The sequence below is a fragment of the Camelus bactrianus genome, chromosome 32 (genome assembly GCF_048773025.1).
Source record: "Camelus bactrianus isolate YW-2024 breed Bactrian camel chromosome 32, ASM4877302v1, whole genome shotgun sequence".
Lineage (NCBI taxonomy): Eukaryota > Metazoa > Chordata > Mammalia > Artiodactyla > Camelidae > Camelus > Camelus bactrianus.
Window position 1 is genome coordinate 20,667,050 of NC_133570.1, and position 19,522 is coordinate 20,686,571.

Consider the following 19,522-nt stretch of genomic DNA (forward strand, 5'->3'; position numbering starts at 1 on the left):
CAAGGTGGGAAGTAGTTCTCTAAGGCCCTGCTTCACTCAAACCCTATCCATAAAACTCCAGACAGAATTCTTTACCAGATGATCGATTCCAGGCTTCTTTAGGAAACCCCTTTGCAAAATACCAGAAGAGAGTACCTTGGGAAGCTGAGCTATTCAGGAGCCATCCATACTGAGAACCCATCCTAGTTACATCACTACTTCCCATGACAAGCAGCCACATCACAGAAGCACTGACATGAGCTGGTGAGAGCATCTACTCTTGGCAGTCCCTATGCTGAACTGTTGGAAGGATTCTCAGCCTCCTCTCCTAGGAGGCAAAGGACAAAAAAAGCCAGAGCACACCTGGCTCTCCCACTGTCTTCACAGGGGTTCCAAATCCCAGAGGTTGGTTTACTTCATCCTGTTATCTGGTTACACCCCTATCCCAGTCTTGCTAGGGTAAGTTAAAGAATGAATGGTCAGTATCATTTCATCCCCTTCACTGGGAACTGGTCCAAAAACTCTGAGCCTATTCAGCCCATCCTCAGCTTACCTGGCCCGTTCCTGAACCTACCTGAGCGCTGCAGCTGCTGTTGCATCATTGCCAGATGCAGAGGTGTCCCAGGACGAGGGTTTAGGAGAGGGTGACTAGTGGCAGGTAAAGGGTAAAAAGGTTGACCCAGGATTGGGCCAGATATTCCCTGTAAATGAGTAAGGTCCATCCCAGGAGGAAGCACACCTATTGGGCAGAAAGAAGAAACGTGAGAAATACTCTGCCTGGAAATTTTTAAGCTTGGCTGTACAGTTTTGCTAATCTGAAAGTTTATTCAGAATGAAGAATGCTTAAGCTAGGTTCCTAATCTTTTAATGGACAAAGGGATAGATTAGCTTGCACCTACTGGTTAAAATGGAAAAAAAAAAAAAAAAAAAACCTAGCAACATCATTCTAAGGATGCAAACCTCCCCCAGCACAGCATGTCATCAGTTCTAGCGGCTGCTGCCATGGCAGGTCAGACTTACCAGCTTGGAGCAGACTTGGAAGATGCTGTGGATGTACTCCCTGGGCCAGCATCCTTTGGACCAACCCTGGGTGAAGCTGGTGAGCAGGCCGCACAATTGGGACGTGGGGGACAAGGGGAACTTGATGGACAGGGCGGAGAAAAGGTGTTCCTGGAACTGGGGATGCCAAGGTGGGCGTTTTTCTCCCAGTTGCTTTAGGTCGATAATCTTGTTCTTTGGTGTAACGGTTGGTCTGGGACAGTGGGGTGGAACATGAAGACCGCTGCAGCGTCGACAGTTTGGGATGTGTAGTGGGAGAAGAGTCTCTATCAGCAGTGGGCACAGAGCTGGATGACAGGAGGTTCTCTGTAAGGATTCAGACAGAATATTTTGGTCCTCCCAATGATCCAGTAACTCATTTCTTAGAAACTTCACAATCCTTATTTGATCCCCTCAACAGATAGAGAGAACTGCACCAAAGGGACCATCGTTTTGCCTTATGAACAGGCCCAGTCAAGGTCACGGGAGTCAGGGACAGAGCTGAGACTAGACTCCACGTTTTCCAGGCTTCCAACACCTTGCTGGAACACAGTTCATTTTTGCTACACTCTAAAAAACCAAAGGCTCTGAAGTGATAACATATAAAAAGCCCGCATCTTTGTTCTTACAATCCTCCCGACCCAGAACAGCTACGGGCAAGCGAGCCTGGCGCGTCAGGCCCTGTGGTCCACCTCAGCTGGGCACCTGCTCTGCCTCAGGGCCGTGGTCTGGGATCTGCGGGGAGCTAGTCCCATCCTAATCAGCTGCTTGGGATTAACATGCTTTTTAGCCTCCCGGGGAGATCAAGTGAGTAAAATTATGCAAATCCATCACAGCAGAAAGCTTAAAGAGCAATTACAGTCTCGTGAGGGAAACTGAACTGCCTTTTAGTAGGACCAATAGGATTTCCTTTTTCCCAGAAGCTTTCGCAGAGTCAAAAAGCTCTCAGACCAATACTCTAACCTATGTACGCCTCACTTATTAGAATCTGTTTTGCCATGTCCTTAACAATCCCAACTGTGCAACTCCTAAAAACCTCTTTCATTTTCTATACACTTTGAAGGCTCTCACACACCTCCTATATGCTTCATCCACTGCACAGAATTTTTATTGGATAGTCTCTGCAGACTAGAGAGAACCTTTCAGAAATAAAACTGAACTTTTATTAATCTGCCAAATCAACGTACTGATAATTCAAGCCTAAATAGGCATCCTAAGCTAACGCTTGCTCTTGCTGTCTAACACTAGCATTCATACCGCAATAGGTTGGTCAGAATTTCAAGTGCCTAAGTGACTATGAGCTGGCAGCCAGGGGTCTTGCCCGGGGCTTTGCAGAGAATCAGGTCGGGCTGGTCAGCACGCAGGCTGATGCTCTCCGGCACACCTGTCGGGCAGCACATCCTCAACAGCTTTGCAGTACCTTCACTGGCCTTCTGAGTGTCCTCTTTACTGTCCCCAAGAGCTGCTTTTCCAGATGCTGGCTCCTCCTTGCTTTTCTCTTTGCTCTCGTACATCTTACGAATCACTGAGGTAGGAGTGAAGGAAGGAGAAAGCTGCAGAGAAAAGCAATTTGTATTACCACATTCTCTAAATGCCTTTTGGTCAGGATTAACTGGCCAAACTACTCAAGCTGGAGAGTCCCCTTCTGTCTACAGGTGGCAGAGGCCAACTGCAATATTCTGGTGATTAGCTGCTGGAAGAAACAATGGGCCAAACAGGCAGTGTCCCAAGTGCATCATCCCTTGCTCACAATTCACTTTCATCAAAACCTAGATTGAGCTCTAAGACAAAGGTAGTTAAAGCACAGAAACTTCAACCTACCTCGTCTGTGGTGACGGGGACCTGCCTTTGCAGCCTGCGCTTCGGCCATTTCCCCAGCCCACGATTAGGCTGGGAAGGTGGAAGAACACGGCCAGAAGTACACCCTGGAGCAACAGCCCTTCCAGCTGGGAAAGGACATTCCAGAGACAACCCCAGAACCTAAATCTCTCTGTACTCCTACGGTTTTCCATCTTAACTCTGCAACCAGAAAATCCACAACTGTCTTCTTCCAGGTCTCCTCAGCTACCAGTACTCACCATGTGGGGTCACTGTTCCCATCTCTGCACAGCCTATTTTTACACTGATGATTTTATTACACACACAACTTTTCTCATTAAACCCCAAATCCTTGATGACAGGAGACAGCATGAATTATGAACAGAAAAGCTCCTTCGAGATCCTGCCTTCAGGGTGCTTAGTGCAAAGCCCCACTTGAGGTCCTGAAGTAGAGGTAATAATAGTCTTTTCCCCTTGGCTTATCAGCTTTGATTAGGTGGTAAGGGTCTAGGGGGGGAATGAAACCTAAAAAAAATGATGCTGGCACACGAGTCAGTTGTAAAATAAGCAAGCCCCTCTGTACCAACCTTAATTTTTTTTTTTCTTTTTTAGGTTGGGGGAGGCAATTAGGTTTATTTATTTTAATGGAGGTCCTGGGGATTGAACCCAGGACTTTGTGCATGCTAAGCCTGTGCTCTACCACGCAGCCTGAGTTCTTATCCTTGAGATCTGAGTCTGAATTTGTGAAGTCCCATCATGTTTCTTTCACCAGACTCCCCATGATCCAACCCCAGTCACCCCATCTACCTCACCTTCTGTCTTTCACCCCTGTCCTCCCCTGCTCCCCCCTTTAACTGCTCATTTGTTTGAACATACTACCCCACTGGGTATGCTCCAGCCCATACTCATCCAGCTGCTAGAACACACTTCCCCCAATCTAAGGGCTTCACTAGAATCCTAAGACTTAGACTGTATCCTGAAAAGAGGAAGAACTAATAAACAGGTGGTCATAAAAGTCTAGTAAATCAGAGACTCCTGTGGAAGGCACGCAAGGATATTTTGCGGTACACAGTGATACAACATAAGCACAACCAAACAGGGAGAAGCCCAGAAGTCATTCACAAAGGCAAAGGGCACTGACCATGCTTGTGATGGAGGCAGCGGGGGCAGGGGAAGAGGAATTCCCTCGGTGCACAGGGGCTGGTGACTTGGTCACTCGCTGTTGCCTGTGAACAAACCAGTTATCAGTGTGATCCCCAACCTGCTCCAACTCCAAGTTCTAAAAACCACATAATACTCAAGGTCAGCCTATGAAGCTTCCCATTTCCTTTCTCTAATTCAATTTCCCAAGCATTTAATGAATGCCTAACACATGCAAAACCACATGCTAAGTTCTGAGGGAAGACAAACCTTAATGGAACATGGTTCTGGGCCTTGCAAGAACTCTCCTCCAGCGGGGAGACACTTACTAATGTAGGGCAAACAAGGCATGTCAATGTTAGACACCAATGGTGTACAATGGGAAAGTGAGGGGCAGAAGGGATGAGAGGATACTCCTGCCGCAGGGACTTTGGGAAAGCTGCTCTGGGAAGGAGCTGCATTAAACTGAGTGTGCCAGTGAGAATCTACGGACGGAGAACAACGATTCAGGCAGAAGGAACGAGTACGGGGAAGGCCTCAGGAATGGAGGCTGGCCCAGGGCGGATGTGTAGGTTATTTGCTGACCACACCAGTGACACAGGCTAGGGAGGGCCTTCATTCTGTAGGCCGGCTATGCTCCAGAGGGTAGGCAGCACACTGCCTGGCAGGAACTGCTGCTGCGGGAGACACTGGTTCAAGTCAGCTAGAGCACCAAGAGTTTCAGTTGTTCTTTGGGCCCAGTTTCATGCAGCATTCCTTGCCACTCCTGGTCTACACACAAGGTTGATCACAGGCCTCCCAAATACAATTTAAAAGAACAGACTCCCCATCTCTCCTAACCTGGAAGAAAACAGGTAACAGCTGACCAAGACAAACAGGCTGAGAGAAGAATTATGTGAGCCCATTGACTAATCAAACCTTCACTGCATTTCAGCCACGTTAGACCTTGTACCACAAAGGCCAAGGCCCAAGTACACTCAGGGATTCTGTAAATTCTCTGACTCATAAGCAGATGGGAATCCTAAGCTCATGGCTTCTTTCCAGTCTGTACCAGGTAAGCCCCAGTGCTGCCACAGTGAGACTGAGTATGATGACAAAGGGGGAGAGAGAGAGCGCAGTGGTATTCTGGGTGGTTAAGAGGTAACCCCAAATCTGGTGGTTCTGCACGACCTATCATTTATTCCTTCTGATAAACATATTTGAGCACCTACTATGTGCTGAACACTGTTTTAGGTGCTGGGGATACAGCAATAAACAAAATGAAACAAATCTTTGCCTTCATTACATTCTTGTGTTTGCAGGGTAAAGACGGGTTACTATGGGCAATGAGAGAGAGAAAAAAATATAGTCTGCTAGAGGGTGATAAGTACAATACAAAAATAAAGCGAAGCAAGGAGAAATCATGTCTGCCAGGGGACACAACTGTATACAGTGTTCAGGAAGGGCCTGCCGTTCGATACTAAAATTAATTGAAGGCTCCGCAGACACTGACTTGGATCTACCTGTTAGTTTCAAGTAAGTCACATTTAAAAAATCTGTTTCTTTGTAAAATTTAGTTCTTTAACCCCATCTACCTCCTAGAGTTGTTCCCAAGAGCAAGTAAAATTCTGGGTATCAAAAGTGCTTTGAAAGAGTATGGGTACTAACTGGTCTCAGTTTTCTGAAAGTGTCAACGTATAAGACCAGCTGAAGCAAGACACTGAGACACTGATATGGCAATTTTAGAAATGACTTCTTAAACAATGTGACTTCTAATATAAGAAAACATAAATACATTTTAATTACCAAGTACTATATGGGGCAGGAATATAGTGTTCAAGAATGTACATTTTGGTGATAAAACTAAAAATATGAAGGTGGTGATTACTTTTAAGGGCTTGACAATGGTCACTTCTAGGGGAGAAAAGGTATTGAGATAAGGCACATGGAAGGCTTCTGGGTAGCTAACAAGGGAGATCTGCCTTATAATCAACTACACATTTGTTTAATGCAGCTTTTTGTGTCTGTTCCATTTCACACAAAAAAAGAACAATACTGCTACCCCTTTTGCCCCCAATTCATGGTTCACTTCATCTCACTACTTGTTGCAACCAGCAGAGAGAATGCGAGGAGAGTGAAACCAGTGATCATTTGTTAACAGCTCTGTTCAGCAAACCCAAATCAAGGGTCAGTCTGACATCTAACAAGGAATCTGTGGGGAAGGAAGCTAAGTGGAGTTTTATTTTTCATCATCTCATCAGCATAACTGCAAACAAGTAGCTATGCTACCTACACTGGTAAAAATGAATCCTTTAAATGAATATGACTAAAATTACATAGGATGACAAACCTATGCCCCTGCAGTAGAATTCAATCATATGATTTTCTCTAAACTTTCAGGAGATGGAATTGGCACCACATATCGTACAGTATGTCAGTTATCCGTAGTATAACTTCTATTGTACGCACTAATTTGCTACTCTGAGGAAAAATAATTTATAAATCTCCACAAGGGTAGGATTAGTAATTTACCTGTTTCTGAATCCGTCTCTGGTTCTGTCCGCTTGCGGTTTGCCAAAGCCAGGCTGGTAGAAGTTTGCTGCCTGCACTGCAAGGTCGTGCGGCAGGGCCAGCCCCTCCAAAGCCGCCTGCTGCAGTTCTAGCTGGCTCATCTGCTGAACAGAAGTGGCAGAGGAGGGTTAGCAGAAGAATGAGGACAGTCAACACACCTTCTCTCTTTGCTCACTTAGAGAAAGTATATTTAAGCAGCACCTGAGAGAAACTAGATATTGCAAACCTAACTAATTGTGCTGCCAATCCACTGAACAGGATTTTAGCTATTTAAGTATGACTTCACATGTTCATAGTTCATATAATTTCACCAACTTTCTAGCCTTCATTGAGCTTGAATTATAGTTCAAAACCACTTCCAAGCACTGTACCAATTTAATTCTCCATCCCACAAGCAACAGTAAGGGTGAAAAGCAAGCCAACAGACTGAGCGTGAGAAAGACCTCGGCCAGACCTGGGCTGTGACAGGGCTCATAGGCTTGCGCACGCCTTGGAATGGATCTCCGAGTAGCTGCTGTGGTCCTGCTGTGAAACCTGTTGGAAAGTTAGTCTCCGTGAGTGTCAAGACAGCAGCCGCCCACCAGGCAGGCACCATCACTGATGCCTGCTGCTCCACGCCGAAGACCACCTCTGCCAGGAAGTACTGAGATCCCGGGCTGATGATGCCTCTCTCCTTCTGTGCGCCCACAGTGGGCTAAGTGGACCTCAGTCAGATCATTTAATGACCCAAATTGCTGGTGTATCTATTTTCCTCACTAAGCTGTCAGCTTTGTCCCTTTTAGAGCTGAGTCCTCTGTCTGTTAGAGAAGATCTTTTCTAGCTAGTGATCTGGCCCACCATCATCAAGCCAGCTGATACCAAAGCAGAGACCAGTGCTTTGTGGTTCATACTCTTTCCACTGCATCCTCCTAACTCTGGAAAGATTGCAAAAACTTCCTTTCAAGGTATGACTGGCGGGGGCCAGAGAAGCCAGGAGCCCAACGTGGTCCAAGGTGGTAGGGACACTCTGAGAATCTGCACAACACTTTGCTAAGACAGCCTTCTGAGTGCTTCTTCCATTCATTCTTCTTAAATTATTCTAATTTAGCCACAAGGCCTAACAGTTGATTGTGCACAACTTCATTAGGCTGGTAGAGAGCCACACCCTGACTTCTCCATACAGGAAAAACCTAAGGAGCCAAAATAACTTTTTTTGCTTGAATTCCCAAAATAAGAAAAATGACTGAAGAGCTGGATCCAATTTAGATCAACCTCAAGAAAAAAATACAAAACTGTAACACGAACATACTTAACTGGAAGAGCAGGTAGATAAATAAGCTATTTTCCTCATTTGTGTCCTCACCACCCACTGAAAAAAGCATAATAAATGAATACATTTCTTTTTAAACTGTTTAAGGATGCCCATGAAAAAGAGCTGGCCAGTTCCAGGGGACTGGTACAACCTCTGCGGGGGAAGCGGAGGGCATGATGACGGGGACAGGCCTGCGTCTGCGAGCATTTACCAACTGGTGAAGGTATTCTGGGACGAAGGTAGTCGGCTGAGGCTGCTCTTGTTTGAAATGCCTGTGACAAGGGAGGAGAGGGTGCTCTTTGCCCCAGTAAAGATGTCGTAGGCTCCAAGCTCCCCATAAGGCCACTCAGAAGATTGGAAGAAGCAGGTCTCTGAACTGGTGGACCCAGAAGTTCCTAAAGGCAGAAAAGTCAAATCGTTGTGAACAAACCTGGTCCTTCCTCCTAGTCAGAGGTTGTGGATTATGGATTAAATTTTTGAAATCAATGATTAATCTCCCTCATTCTCCACTGACAAACTTGGCACATACACACACAACAAATTTCTCTGTACGTTCAGCTAGCAACATTTCCTTTAAGTTAGTGCTACAAACATAGGTTAGATACTTTAAATCTCCAAAGAAATTGCAAACTTGCAAACTGGAAATCAAGGGCTTAGTCTGTCCTCTTTTTTAGCCACCTCCCCACCCCACACTGAGATTAACAGCGACACAACTATGCCAGGCAGTGACACCACATCCTTCATTGCGAGGCAGCATGGAACTGGACCACTACACAAAACCAGTTCAGAGGACTACTGTTCAGGACTCCGAGGCCTCTGTATAAGATTGTGAAGTACCTGCAAGATGTTCTTAGGGACAGGCTGGCCTGGAATCTCAGCAGGGGACATCAAATGGCTTTCAAGGTTTCGCTAAAAAAGTCAAAGGAGAACTGGTTTTAAACTTCTACATATTTATAGATTAATTTGGGACCAAAAGAAAACACTAAAAACTACCCAGGGAGTTGGCACTTAACCGCAGAATGACGTCCAAATCACAGAAAACTAACTGAGATCAACTTGTTCCACCCTCTCATCACACAGATCCCAAAGATCTGGGAACGGGAAGAATCTTCACATGTATGTGCAAGGTCCACTCAGAGACCCTCAGACAAGGTCGTTTCCTCTCTGTGGTAAGCTCAAGTCCATTTTACTATTTCTAACATTGTGACCAAAAGGGGAAAAGAAAAATGGTGAAATAGGGGAATGCTTATTTAGCAGGAAGTCACAAGTAGGAAATTCTGATAATTTATACATTTTAATTTTTGAGACAACCTTTGGTACCCATTATCTTTAACACGTACCACAGATGGTACAAAAAACCTAGTAAACAACATGTGAGTTTGGCTAGAATTGTTATAGTTCAGGAAATTTGAACTTCATTGTTTTGAACAAACTGTTCTGTAATGTATGGTTATCTCCAATATGACTGAACCGAAATGGATGGCGGCAGATCAGAAATAGTATACACATAACACACACAGTTGTAGTAATTACAGACTTGATTTCTCAGGTAGTCCATGACTTAACAACAACATGCAAATCAAGCAGTATTTTGGGACAATACCTGGGCCACTTATTACATTATTTCCTTGTTGCGTTCTTTCTAGGTTGAGTTTGTGTTACTCTTTACCTAGCAACTTAAATTATATCATCCATTCCTTTATGCATGTATTTGAGGCTCATTCCTTGAGCTGAAACCAGATATATTTCAGAGCACAGAAACCCCAACATCAAACCCTAAAATCATACCTGAAACAAAAATATTCAAGAGCATCAGGTAAACTACTGAATTCCCCCACTCCCATTTCTTAGTCACTCACACACCACTGTAGTCGGCACCCAGTCACCAAGGTATAAAGGTAACGAGAAAGCAGAACAGGATAGTCTGCAGTCCCTTTAGTCCTCATTTGAAAGCATTCACATCTAGTAATTCTTTGTAGGGAAATTATTCTAAAGCAGCTTACAAGGAACATTCCCCTGTGACTGGCGTGGTGTGGTCAGATGCACAGGAACAAGCCTATCTATCTGAGATGCCTCCTTTCAGAGGTAGAGAGTCAGGCAGGTAGGCCAGGGACAATGGCACCTATTAGGACCTAACACTAATTGCTGGTCAGATAAGAAACACCAAAGATCAGCTGCCCTCCCTTGGTACGAGGCGCAATGAGTCAACTACTGCCATGGTTAACCTGTAGTTCCCAGACGAGACGGCGTCAGGAGAAAACAAGAGGCAAAACTCAATTTGATAAATTTGCTGTAACTTAGCAACTAGAGTAAGTCTATGTTCATGTTTTTATTATTCAGATTTACCGTTTCTCCTATCACTTTGTAGCATCAAGGGTTAGCAACACTGACAAACAGACTATGGCTGAGAGCCACCCTCTAACGTGTTGTAACAAAGACCAGTATGTGCTACATACCTGCGTTTACTGACATGCAGGCACCCTGTAACCCTACTGAACGCCTGGAGGTGTTTTACAAGTTTGCAGTCAAAGCTTTTTCTATTAGTAAATTAACAGAAAGTAACTGTCTTGAAAAATCTATCTCAGATACTTTACAATAATACGTACAACTGTCAACAGCCTAATCAAGCAAGCAAATGATCCCAGGTGTCTGGAGGTAACTAGAAGGTGTGAAAAGAAAGATTTTACTATGAAAATATGGTAAGTTACTTTAACTTAAGTAGCTGAATAAACAGAAAACTTTCTTGAGCTCATCCCGAAAGATATTTTTACACTTCTTTAGCAGTGAGTTAAGATAAGCAAGTGGTGTCTGCATCTTTCAATCCATATACTGTCACCCACAACATGTACAGATTAACCACAAGTCTGCTTTTTTCTAGTAACAAACAGTACAGTGGTAATTAACACACAAAAGCATCAAGGACCAAATGACCACTAAAGAATTTCCAACTTACTCAGAATACCTTTTTAAAAAATCCATTTATTGCGATGGGAGGTGGAATAGAAAGAGGGAAAAGGAGAAAAGGCTGGGATGTGTGACAAATACTTACGCTGACTTTGGGCTGAGAAGGCAAAGTCCCACTTGCCTTCATGGTGCTCACTAGCTTGTTGAACGCAGTCATATCTCCATCTTTTTTGAGCTGTCGATTGCTGGTCACAGTACTCAGGGTCTCCTCTAAATGTTCTGCCATAAAAGGAGTCGAAGTCTTCACTTGCTGGTCCACCTTCAGGCCCTTGAGCCCTGCTTCTACCTCTTCCACTGAGAGCACAACCCCTGAATGTGCTGAAAGGTTGGGAAAGTCCAGGTTAAGCCCAGCAAAGGAATATGTTTTAGGAGTTCTTTTTGCTTAACGTGATGGTGAAGGTGAAACCGATTTATTTCACAGCTGAAGTAAGGCTGTCAGAAAAGGCTGACACTAAAAACAGACCGACGGAAAAGACTTTCAGATCCTGCAGGGGGACGTTTTATAATGAGTCTTCTTGAGACCTGCTACCAGGGACAGGAATGCCAGGTAGCCCAACGCCAGCAAGAGCGCCTCCTGCACCATGGTTATTACACGACTAAGGTTTATGCTGAGGGCTTTTAACCTCAGCAGGAACGCAGCAGCCTGGGGCAGAGGTTGAGGAGCTGCCAAGTCACGCTCAGGAGGACTACAGCATTCACTGGAGTGTCATAATCAGGCTCCAGGTAAGGAGGAGGGCTTGGAGGGAAAGTTCCTACCACCGGCCTCACGACCCACTGACTACTAGATTCTCAAAGAGGTGGTATTATTCGATTAGAAAGTGTTTTTGGGTAGGGGGTATAGCTCAAATGGTAGAGCGCATGCTTAGCATGCACAAGGTCCTGGGTTCAATCCCCAGTACCTCCTCTAAAAATAAATAAATAAATAAATAAGCCTAATTACTTCACCACCCCCCACCAAAAAAACCCAAAGAAAACAAACAAAAAAAAGTGTTTTTGAAGAATATTAAACAAAACCCACCATCTATTTGACTTCTGATGAGAACAGCAGTCTGTTAGAACCAATTCTGCGTTTAGACTGATCATCCAAATGTTTCAGATATCTAAAGCAGACTGTAATAAATACTTACAGCTCTCTTTAAGCTTTTCTTTATTTGCAGAAAGGCTGGAAAGGAGAGGTTTTAAATCCACTTTGGCTTTCTGTAGCATTTCTAGAATATCCACTTTATTTTCAGCATGGTCTTCTAATGGTATAGGAGCAAAATAATTCCCCGAGTTCTGTCCAGGAGAGAGGATGGCTTGTTCCAGACCTAATATTGCAAGTAAATATATTCATAATTAACTGGTCATGATCAAGTACAAAAACATATCATCAACAATATTAAGAAAACACAAATCGAAGGTTTTATCAGTATCCAGAGACCTTTAATGCTAACAGACCCCTGCCTAATGAAGACAGAATGAACCATGTCAGAGAAAGCTCAAGTCTACATCCAAGGCCAGAATCTGAAGCACTTTTACCTGCAAGTCTTTCCAGTTCTTCATGTGGTGTTGACCCAAGACTGCTGGATCGGCTTCCTGATCGGCTCGGGTTAGAGAACCACCTACTGAACCGACTGGCAGAGACTGACCCTTCTCCCAAAACATCTTCTATCATCTAAAAAGAAAGGTAAAAGGGGTTAAGATGATAGTTTCTAGGCAAAAAGGACAAGAAGGTTCAAATCTTAAGAAAGGGTCACTTACTTTGAAACTTCCTTTGATGCTGCTGATCTGAAGGTAAACACCCTCAGAACTTAGGATTTTGAACATCGTTAATTTTTCTTCCCCTCCTGGATCATTTCTGAGTAACCAAGACTTGGGCATAACCAACCATGTACTTTCTAAGCATACAGAACAAAACCCCTGTGCCAAAGTATTCTGGCTTTCTATCTTCGCCTCGTTAGAAAATCCATGAATGTTCTAAGGGGGCATAGTTGCAAAATCAAATCAGCACCAGAGTAAAGCAGCCCATTGCCAGGCTGAAGAGTGGCCATCAACCAAGCATGGAGAGCTGATGAAAAGCTCTGCTTCAAAGTTCAACATCCTCAAGATTGTAATGAACACCACAAAATCCAATGCAGATAATTTTAGAACCCGAAAGCTAAAAAGTAGAGCTCATGAAGATCATAATTCCAAGTCAAAGTTTAGAAAGTGTGTCAGAATTTGAAAGATGAACATTCAACTGATCTCTAGTATCTCTTGAAACTTAATAGGAGGTTTTCAGGTGTTTGTTTTTGCTTAAATCTGACCTCCATAGTTTCTGGTTTAATAAGAGCAATTAAATGATGCTCTATGAGTAGAAAAAATTTCTTCAACACTGTTTCATAGTAGTAATTTCTACTACCAACTCTTCTTAAAAACTAGATTTAAACATTTTTTACCCGATTATAAATCTAATTAAAGATCCAAACTGATCTTTATGCAGTGTTCTTATTAATATTTAGAAAAGACAAGATAAAGCAAACGTCAATCCAAAGATGAGGCACAGCCTTGAAAGTAAGGGATAAACTTTCACTTCTATACCAATGATAAAAAAAAGGGTTCCCCCAAAACCGGTACACAGATGAGAATTAGGAACTTTGTTTTATCTGAAGTCTAGAACTCAGTTTCTAGTCAAAGTTCAGTAGTGGAAGGTTAAGTTTATACTTTTATTCCTATCTGGAAGAATTTTCTCCTAACACATACCCAATCTAAGCCACAAATAATTCTCTTGAATACAAGGATAAGGGATTTTAATTCAAGACATCAATTTGATTACCCGTGGAACTTCTATCTTCTCAGGTATTATGCAGTTTCAATCACATTCTACCTGTAGACTCTCACACCTTAAATAGTACTGACTTTCAAGTGCATAATTTGCAATCATTAAATTATAAGACAGGCATTATGAAGTGATGTTTCACTGTGAAAAATTGGGAATTGTACCCAAAATACACCCACCTCGGAGATAAATAGGAATTATTTTAAAAATAAAAGCTAGAGCTATTAAAAATATTTTAATTTTGAAAAGACTTTGAAATTTTACAAATAGCAAAAATAGTTTTGCACTTTAATCCTTTTATTTCCTCTGATCACACTGTTTAGGAAAAAAGCCAGAAGATATATAGGAGGAACATGAAAAAGTAAAAGATGTGAATATAAAGTATCTGGACATTTTCTAAAGATCTGACAGTAAGTGTTGAGAAAGTCATTTCCATATCTTGATCAGTGACTGTTTCTATTATAGAAACTAAGTTTTATTATAGCCAAAACATAAGTAGAAACAAAATCACTTTTATACACATTTACTAGAAATGCCAATTTCAAGATACTAAAGCATTCTGAACAACAAAACAATCCTGAGTTTATCTGTTCAGTCATTTTTACCACAGAGCCAGTTGGGGCATTCCACAGTAGCGGTGCCTCGCTCCGTGCCTTGGCACAGGAGATGGAGATCTCAGCTCTGACCTCTGCTGCATCCTTGTCTGCTATCAGTGGGTCAGGAAGAGGAGACTGAACTACATGCTGGTATGTTTCAGCTCTTTCTAGACGAGATTTTTAATACTTAAATATTTTACTGAGGTATAGTTGATTCACAATGTTGTTAGTTTGTGGTATTACAGCAAAGTGATTCAGTTAAACACAATTTTTTTCATTTCCTTTTCCACTATGGTTTATTACAGGATACTGAATATAGTTCCCTGTGCTATATAGTAGGACCTTGTTGTTTATTTTATATATAATAGTTTGTATCTGCTAATCCCAAACTAATTTATCTGTCTGCAACACCTATCCACTTTGGTAACCATAAGTTTGTTTTCCATGTTTGTGAGTCTGTTTCTGCTTTGTAAATGAGTTCATTTGTATCATATTTTAGATTCCACATAGAAGTGCTATCATATGGTATTTGTCTTTCTGACTTTTGTTACTTAGTATGATAATCTCTAGGTCCATTCATATTGCTGCAAATGGCATTATATTTCATTCTTTTCTATGGCTGAGTAGTATTCCACTGTGTGTGTATGTTTAATTGTGTGTGTGTGTGTATATATATTGTATATATATATAAAACATCTTTAACCAATCATCTGTCGATGGACATTTAGGTTGCTTCCATGTCTCTTGCCTACTGTAAACAGTGCTGCTGTGAACACTGGGGTGCATGAATCTTTTCAAATTATATTTTTTTCCAGATAATGCCTAGGAATGGGATTGCTTGATCATACGGTAAGTTTATTTTTAGTTTTTTAAGGAACCTCCATACTGTCCTCCATAGTGGCTGCACCAATTTACATTCCCACCAACAGTGTAGGAGGGTTCCCTTTTCTCCACACTCTTGTTATCTGTAGACTTTTTAATGACGGCCATTCTGACCGGTGTGAGATGTTACCTCACTGTAGTTTTGATTTGCATTTCTCTAATAATTAGCAATGTTGAACATCTTTTCATGTGCCTGTTGGCCAGCTCATCTTCTTTAGAGAAATGTTTATTTAGGGCTTCTGCTCATTTTTTAAAATTGGGTTTGTTGTTGTTGTTGTTATTGAGCTATATGAGCTGTCTGTACATTTTGGAAATTAATCCCTAGTTGGTAGCATTGTTTGCAAATACTTTTTTGCATTCCGCTAAGTGGTCTTTTTATTTTGTTTATGGTTTCTTTTGCTGTGCAAAAGCTTTTAAGTTTGATTAGGTCCTATTTGTTTATTTTTGCTTTTATTTGTATTGCCTTGGGAGACTGACCTAAGAAAACACTGGTACAATTTATTCCAGAGAATGTTCTGCCTATGTTTTCTTCTAGGGGTCTTATGCTGTCCTGTCTTACATTTAAGTTTTATATCTGAGGGATGTCATACTGTTTCTACTTTAAAAGTCGAGAAAGACTAGATCTCACAACAGTTTAACAGCAACAACAATAGTATCCCATATTCCTTTTCACCAAAGGTTTTCGGAACCATCACATCACAAAGGTACCACCTAACAGGTCAGCCTTACGCAAAGAATGCAGATCAGTGCGACACCATTCACCAGTTGTAAAAATCCACCTCCACAGTAAGCCTTAACAACAAACACTTATCTACTTAAAAATAAAAGTGGACAATGTTCTTAAACATCTGAAGATTCTTAGTCCAATGCTAACAGCCTGGAAAAAGTGTTAACTGGTATAGAATTCTCACTTAGTCATTTCCACTAAGCCTCTCAAAACAATGCCAATAAAAATTCAAATAATATTTAAGAACAAAAGCCAAAAAACCCCAAACCATCTAGCACAACCATACTCTAAGAAGAGGTATCTTAAAGACTCGGGTCAAATTTAACCCTGCAGTTGCACCATCCATGTTTGTAAGTGTGCTGCTACACTCACCGAAGCCAAGCACGGCACCTTATCAAGGTTAAAGAACTCATTAAAGTCAAATTCTCCTGGGGACTGCTCGGGCAAGACGGCGTCCCTCGGCACCTCCTGATCAGCAGCAGGCTCCTGCGCGAGGATGACCTCCACCTCATCCTCTTCGGCCACGCCTCCATTGCACTCGACTATGCCTGAAAGCAAAACCAGGACAAAGAGTCTGATCAAGCAAACCACTCCAGACTTACTCTGTGGCCTCAGCCGTCATAACGCATGCAGAAGAGACACAGATGACTCTGAAAGCAGACTTCTCGTGCTGGTACAGGACGGGCAGCAGTAAAACAGCTCCCTTCTTATGGGAGCTGGCGGAGGGAAAAAGCCTTAATAACAAGCCAGAACACCAACACCGACGTGGGATTATGGTCCCTCCTCTGTCCATTCTTCGCTTTCTATACGGTAGTGATTTTTTTTATTTAAAGGATAGCCTTTGAGATTCTCTTACTGCTTAAAAATGGAACCAATTTGGCTCTGCTTTCACTCACGCCTCTGCATCACCACGTTAAGTCGGGGTCAGCAACCTGAGGTATTTATGTGAAACAGCACAAAGTCAGTTTTCACTTGCCTACAGATTGCAGTTCATCCTTCAAGGCAAAGCTCAAATGTCACCTCTACTGGGAAGCTGGCCTGCCAGCAAAATAAATCACCACCTTCTCTATGATCTGTTCTGAGTACTTATTGCACTTTGTTATGGTAACCGTCTGTGGGACTGAACTTTCTGAGGGCAGGTTAAGCTGCTCTAATCAGCTTTGTCTTACTCCGTAGTGCCTGGTACATTTAAAGTTCAGTAACATCTGGTTGTTGTTACGATGGGAAGGTGAGTTCTTAAGTGATGCTACCAAGTGCTAATGTTTGAGGATACTAACATGTTAGTTCTAGCCAGAGGATGGGCAAAAAGCAAGATCCTCTGGATAAAAATAAACTTTTTTCTTTTAAAATTTAAATGCACTGGAAAATACTGGATAATCAACTTTTTAATTTGAAAAACAGAACTCCTAAAGCTCTACCCAGCAAAAGCACCTACATAAAAGCTGCCTGTAGTTTCAAGATCACAGCCGACATGAAGTTCTCCTAAAAAACAGTGCCAAAACCTGGACCCATCGCTTCTCAGAAGTCCCCAACAGGACCACAGTCTTGATATTATTCAGCCAAAGTATTCCAGACAAAGAGAGGTTAAATGCTATCATCTGCCTTCATTCCAATAACACTTCAAAGAGCTAGACAGCAAGGCAGGGGACTACAAGAACTGAGAGGCCAAGTGGCTTGCTCACCCAAGGTCTCAAAGCTAGCAGGTGGCAGAATCTTCAGCCCTGGAAGGCCAGCAGCACTCTTCCACCCAGGCTGGCACATTTGTGAGCCATGGACAAGGCCACAGGCAGCCTTCCCCGTGGGTCAGCACATGCTTACCGCCAACCAGCAGAGGCAGGTGCCGTTCCTTAAAGACTGACATTTAACTACAATGACTGCTTTGGTGGAGATACTTTCCTCATTTTACAGACAAAGAAACCCTGGAAAAGGTAGACAACTTAACAGCCTAATCAATGTCATTTGTGTCCTTTTCCACTAGAGCAGTGCTTCTTCTGAACCCACTTTATCCACCAGAACCTGCCTGGCCACTTCAGGAGTGACGAGCCACATACACTGCTGCAGCTGTGTTACCCTCACTTAAGGATGAGAGCTGGAAAAGAGTCGGTGCTTGGTTCATACACTTACAAAAGAAACTTTCTCCTATACTCTTTTATTTTGTGTTGAGATGAGGACATCTCTTAACAGATGAAGGTTCCTGAAAGCAGCAAGAGTGTTCCAGATTTAATTTTATGCCAGCTTGAGAGCAAACTGGGCTTGACAACTGAGAGCGGATAGGAATATGCATTAGCAGACAAACACAACTGGCCATTTATTACGATAGTCTCAAAAGCCAGGGACCCAGGAAAGATGATTAAGGGCACATTATATCCCATTTCAGAATGAGCATATACTTTCACTGGAGAGAATGCAAATTAAACTTTTCTATCAATGGAGGGTTTTAACCATTTCCTCCTTTTATGTAGTTTTTTGGTTTATAAATGTGATACATATTCAAATTGTTTCATTCATCACCATACATACAACACCTAGTACTGGGCCCTGTAGAGTGGGTGCTCAACACACACATTTTAAAATCATGCAGGCAAGGAACACGTCTGTCTCGTTCACTGCTAAGCTCCCAGCACTACTGTGTGCCTGCAGGGAATTCTACAGACTGAGTTCAATGGAAAGCTGGAATACAGACACAAAAATGGACTCAAAGGAACTCATCACCACCCCTTCTTCATTCTTGCAGCCAAGATGAAACGAGAGTACTTGTTTATCTTAAATACAGTAGCTAGGGCAGACTAGGGACCTTCAGCAATCAACCAGTGGGGCAAGTGAGCCAGGCCCCCCGGGTTCCACTCGAGACTCTGCCATGGAACCTGTGTGACAGGGTCTTGTTGTCACCTCAGGCCTATTATCTCTTTTTGCATCTATAAGGTGAAGAGGTGACACTATTTATTTTGCTACTTTTGGTTCCTCCTCTGTTGAAACAAGAATGGCTGGAATTCAGATTTCAGCTGTTAAGAAAAGCACAGGCTTTTTCTCACCAGAAGCCAGACCTTTACCATGAAGTGAAAAGACCACACTGGCCAGTGCTGCTTTAGCCTGACTGAGAATGAGACAAGGGCACACCTCAGAGGCAGTTTAACAGCAAAGTCTCCCAAGTCACCCACCTGGCTCTTCACTAGCCCAGGGCTGGCCACCTGAGAGCCAGGCACAGCCTGGCGCACGGCTAGTGGGCTCCCACCCTGCACCAGGCACCCCGCATACATTAGCTCTGGCTTCTTCAGTTTAGCGAAGGAGACACCTGAGAAAGCAAGTTTGGGAGAAGCCAAGAAACAACCAACTGACCTAAGGGAGGCCCTAACACCATGGGCTCTGAAGCACAAGCATCCTGTTCAACTCCAGCTTCACCATTCACTTCCTCAGTGTCCAGAGACAAGTCACAGAAGCCCCACGTGCCTCTATTTGCTCCTCTGTAAGATGGGCCCGATAGCACCTACCTCACAGTAGATGTTAGGAGAAGCAGTATATGGACAAAACACTCACCACTGTGTCCAGTACACACGTTCTCAATAAACGAGACCTGTCGTTATTTCTACCACATGCACTTACCTCTGTGGAACCCTTACGAGTTCACACTGCTCTTACTGGGTAATGTGAGACTTTTCTGTTTAGCTCTACAGGCAGAAAAGTTGAAAGAAACAGTAAAAGCTACACACAGTGAATCCACGCTTAGGAAGCAGTTTCAAAAT

General features: G+C 43.0%; 1 protein-coding gene across 5 annotated transcripts in view; it reads right to left on the minus strand.

The window, feature by feature from the left end:
• EIF4ENIF1 (eukaryotic translation initiation factor 4E nuclear import factor 1) overlaps positions 1-19,522 on the minus strand; it is a 39,341-nt gene that overhangs the window by 780 nt on the left and 19,039 nt on the right. For 4 of the 5 annotated variants that reach the window (XM_074356795.1, XM_074356794.1, XM_045514918.2 and 1 more), the window contains exons 7-18: positions 16,155-16,330; positions 12,299-12,434; positions 11,908-12,087; positions 10,866-11,098; positions 8,654-8,725; positions 8,028-8,211; positions 6,980-7,059; positions 6,487-6,629; positions 3,977-4,061; positions 2,438-2,570; positions 1,000-1,344; positions 554-718 (exon numbers count right to left, since the gene is read on the minus strand). In XM_074356795.1, the coding sequence (XP_074212896.1) occupies positions 554-718; positions 1,000-1,344; positions 2,438-2,570; positions 3,977-4,061; positions 6,487-6,629; positions 6,980-7,059; positions 8,028-8,211; positions 8,654-8,725; positions 10,866-11,098; positions 11,908-12,087; positions 12,299-12,434; positions 16,155-16,330 (1,932 nt within the window). The remainder of the gene's footprint in view (positions 1-553; positions 719-999; positions 1,345-2,437; positions 2,571-3,976; positions 4,062-6,486; positions 6,630-6,979; positions 7,060-8,027; positions 8,212-8,653; positions 8,726-10,865; positions 11,099-11,907; positions 12,088-12,298; positions 12,435-16,154; positions 16,331-19,522) is intronic. The other variant, XM_074356797.1, reaches the window with a different exon arrangement.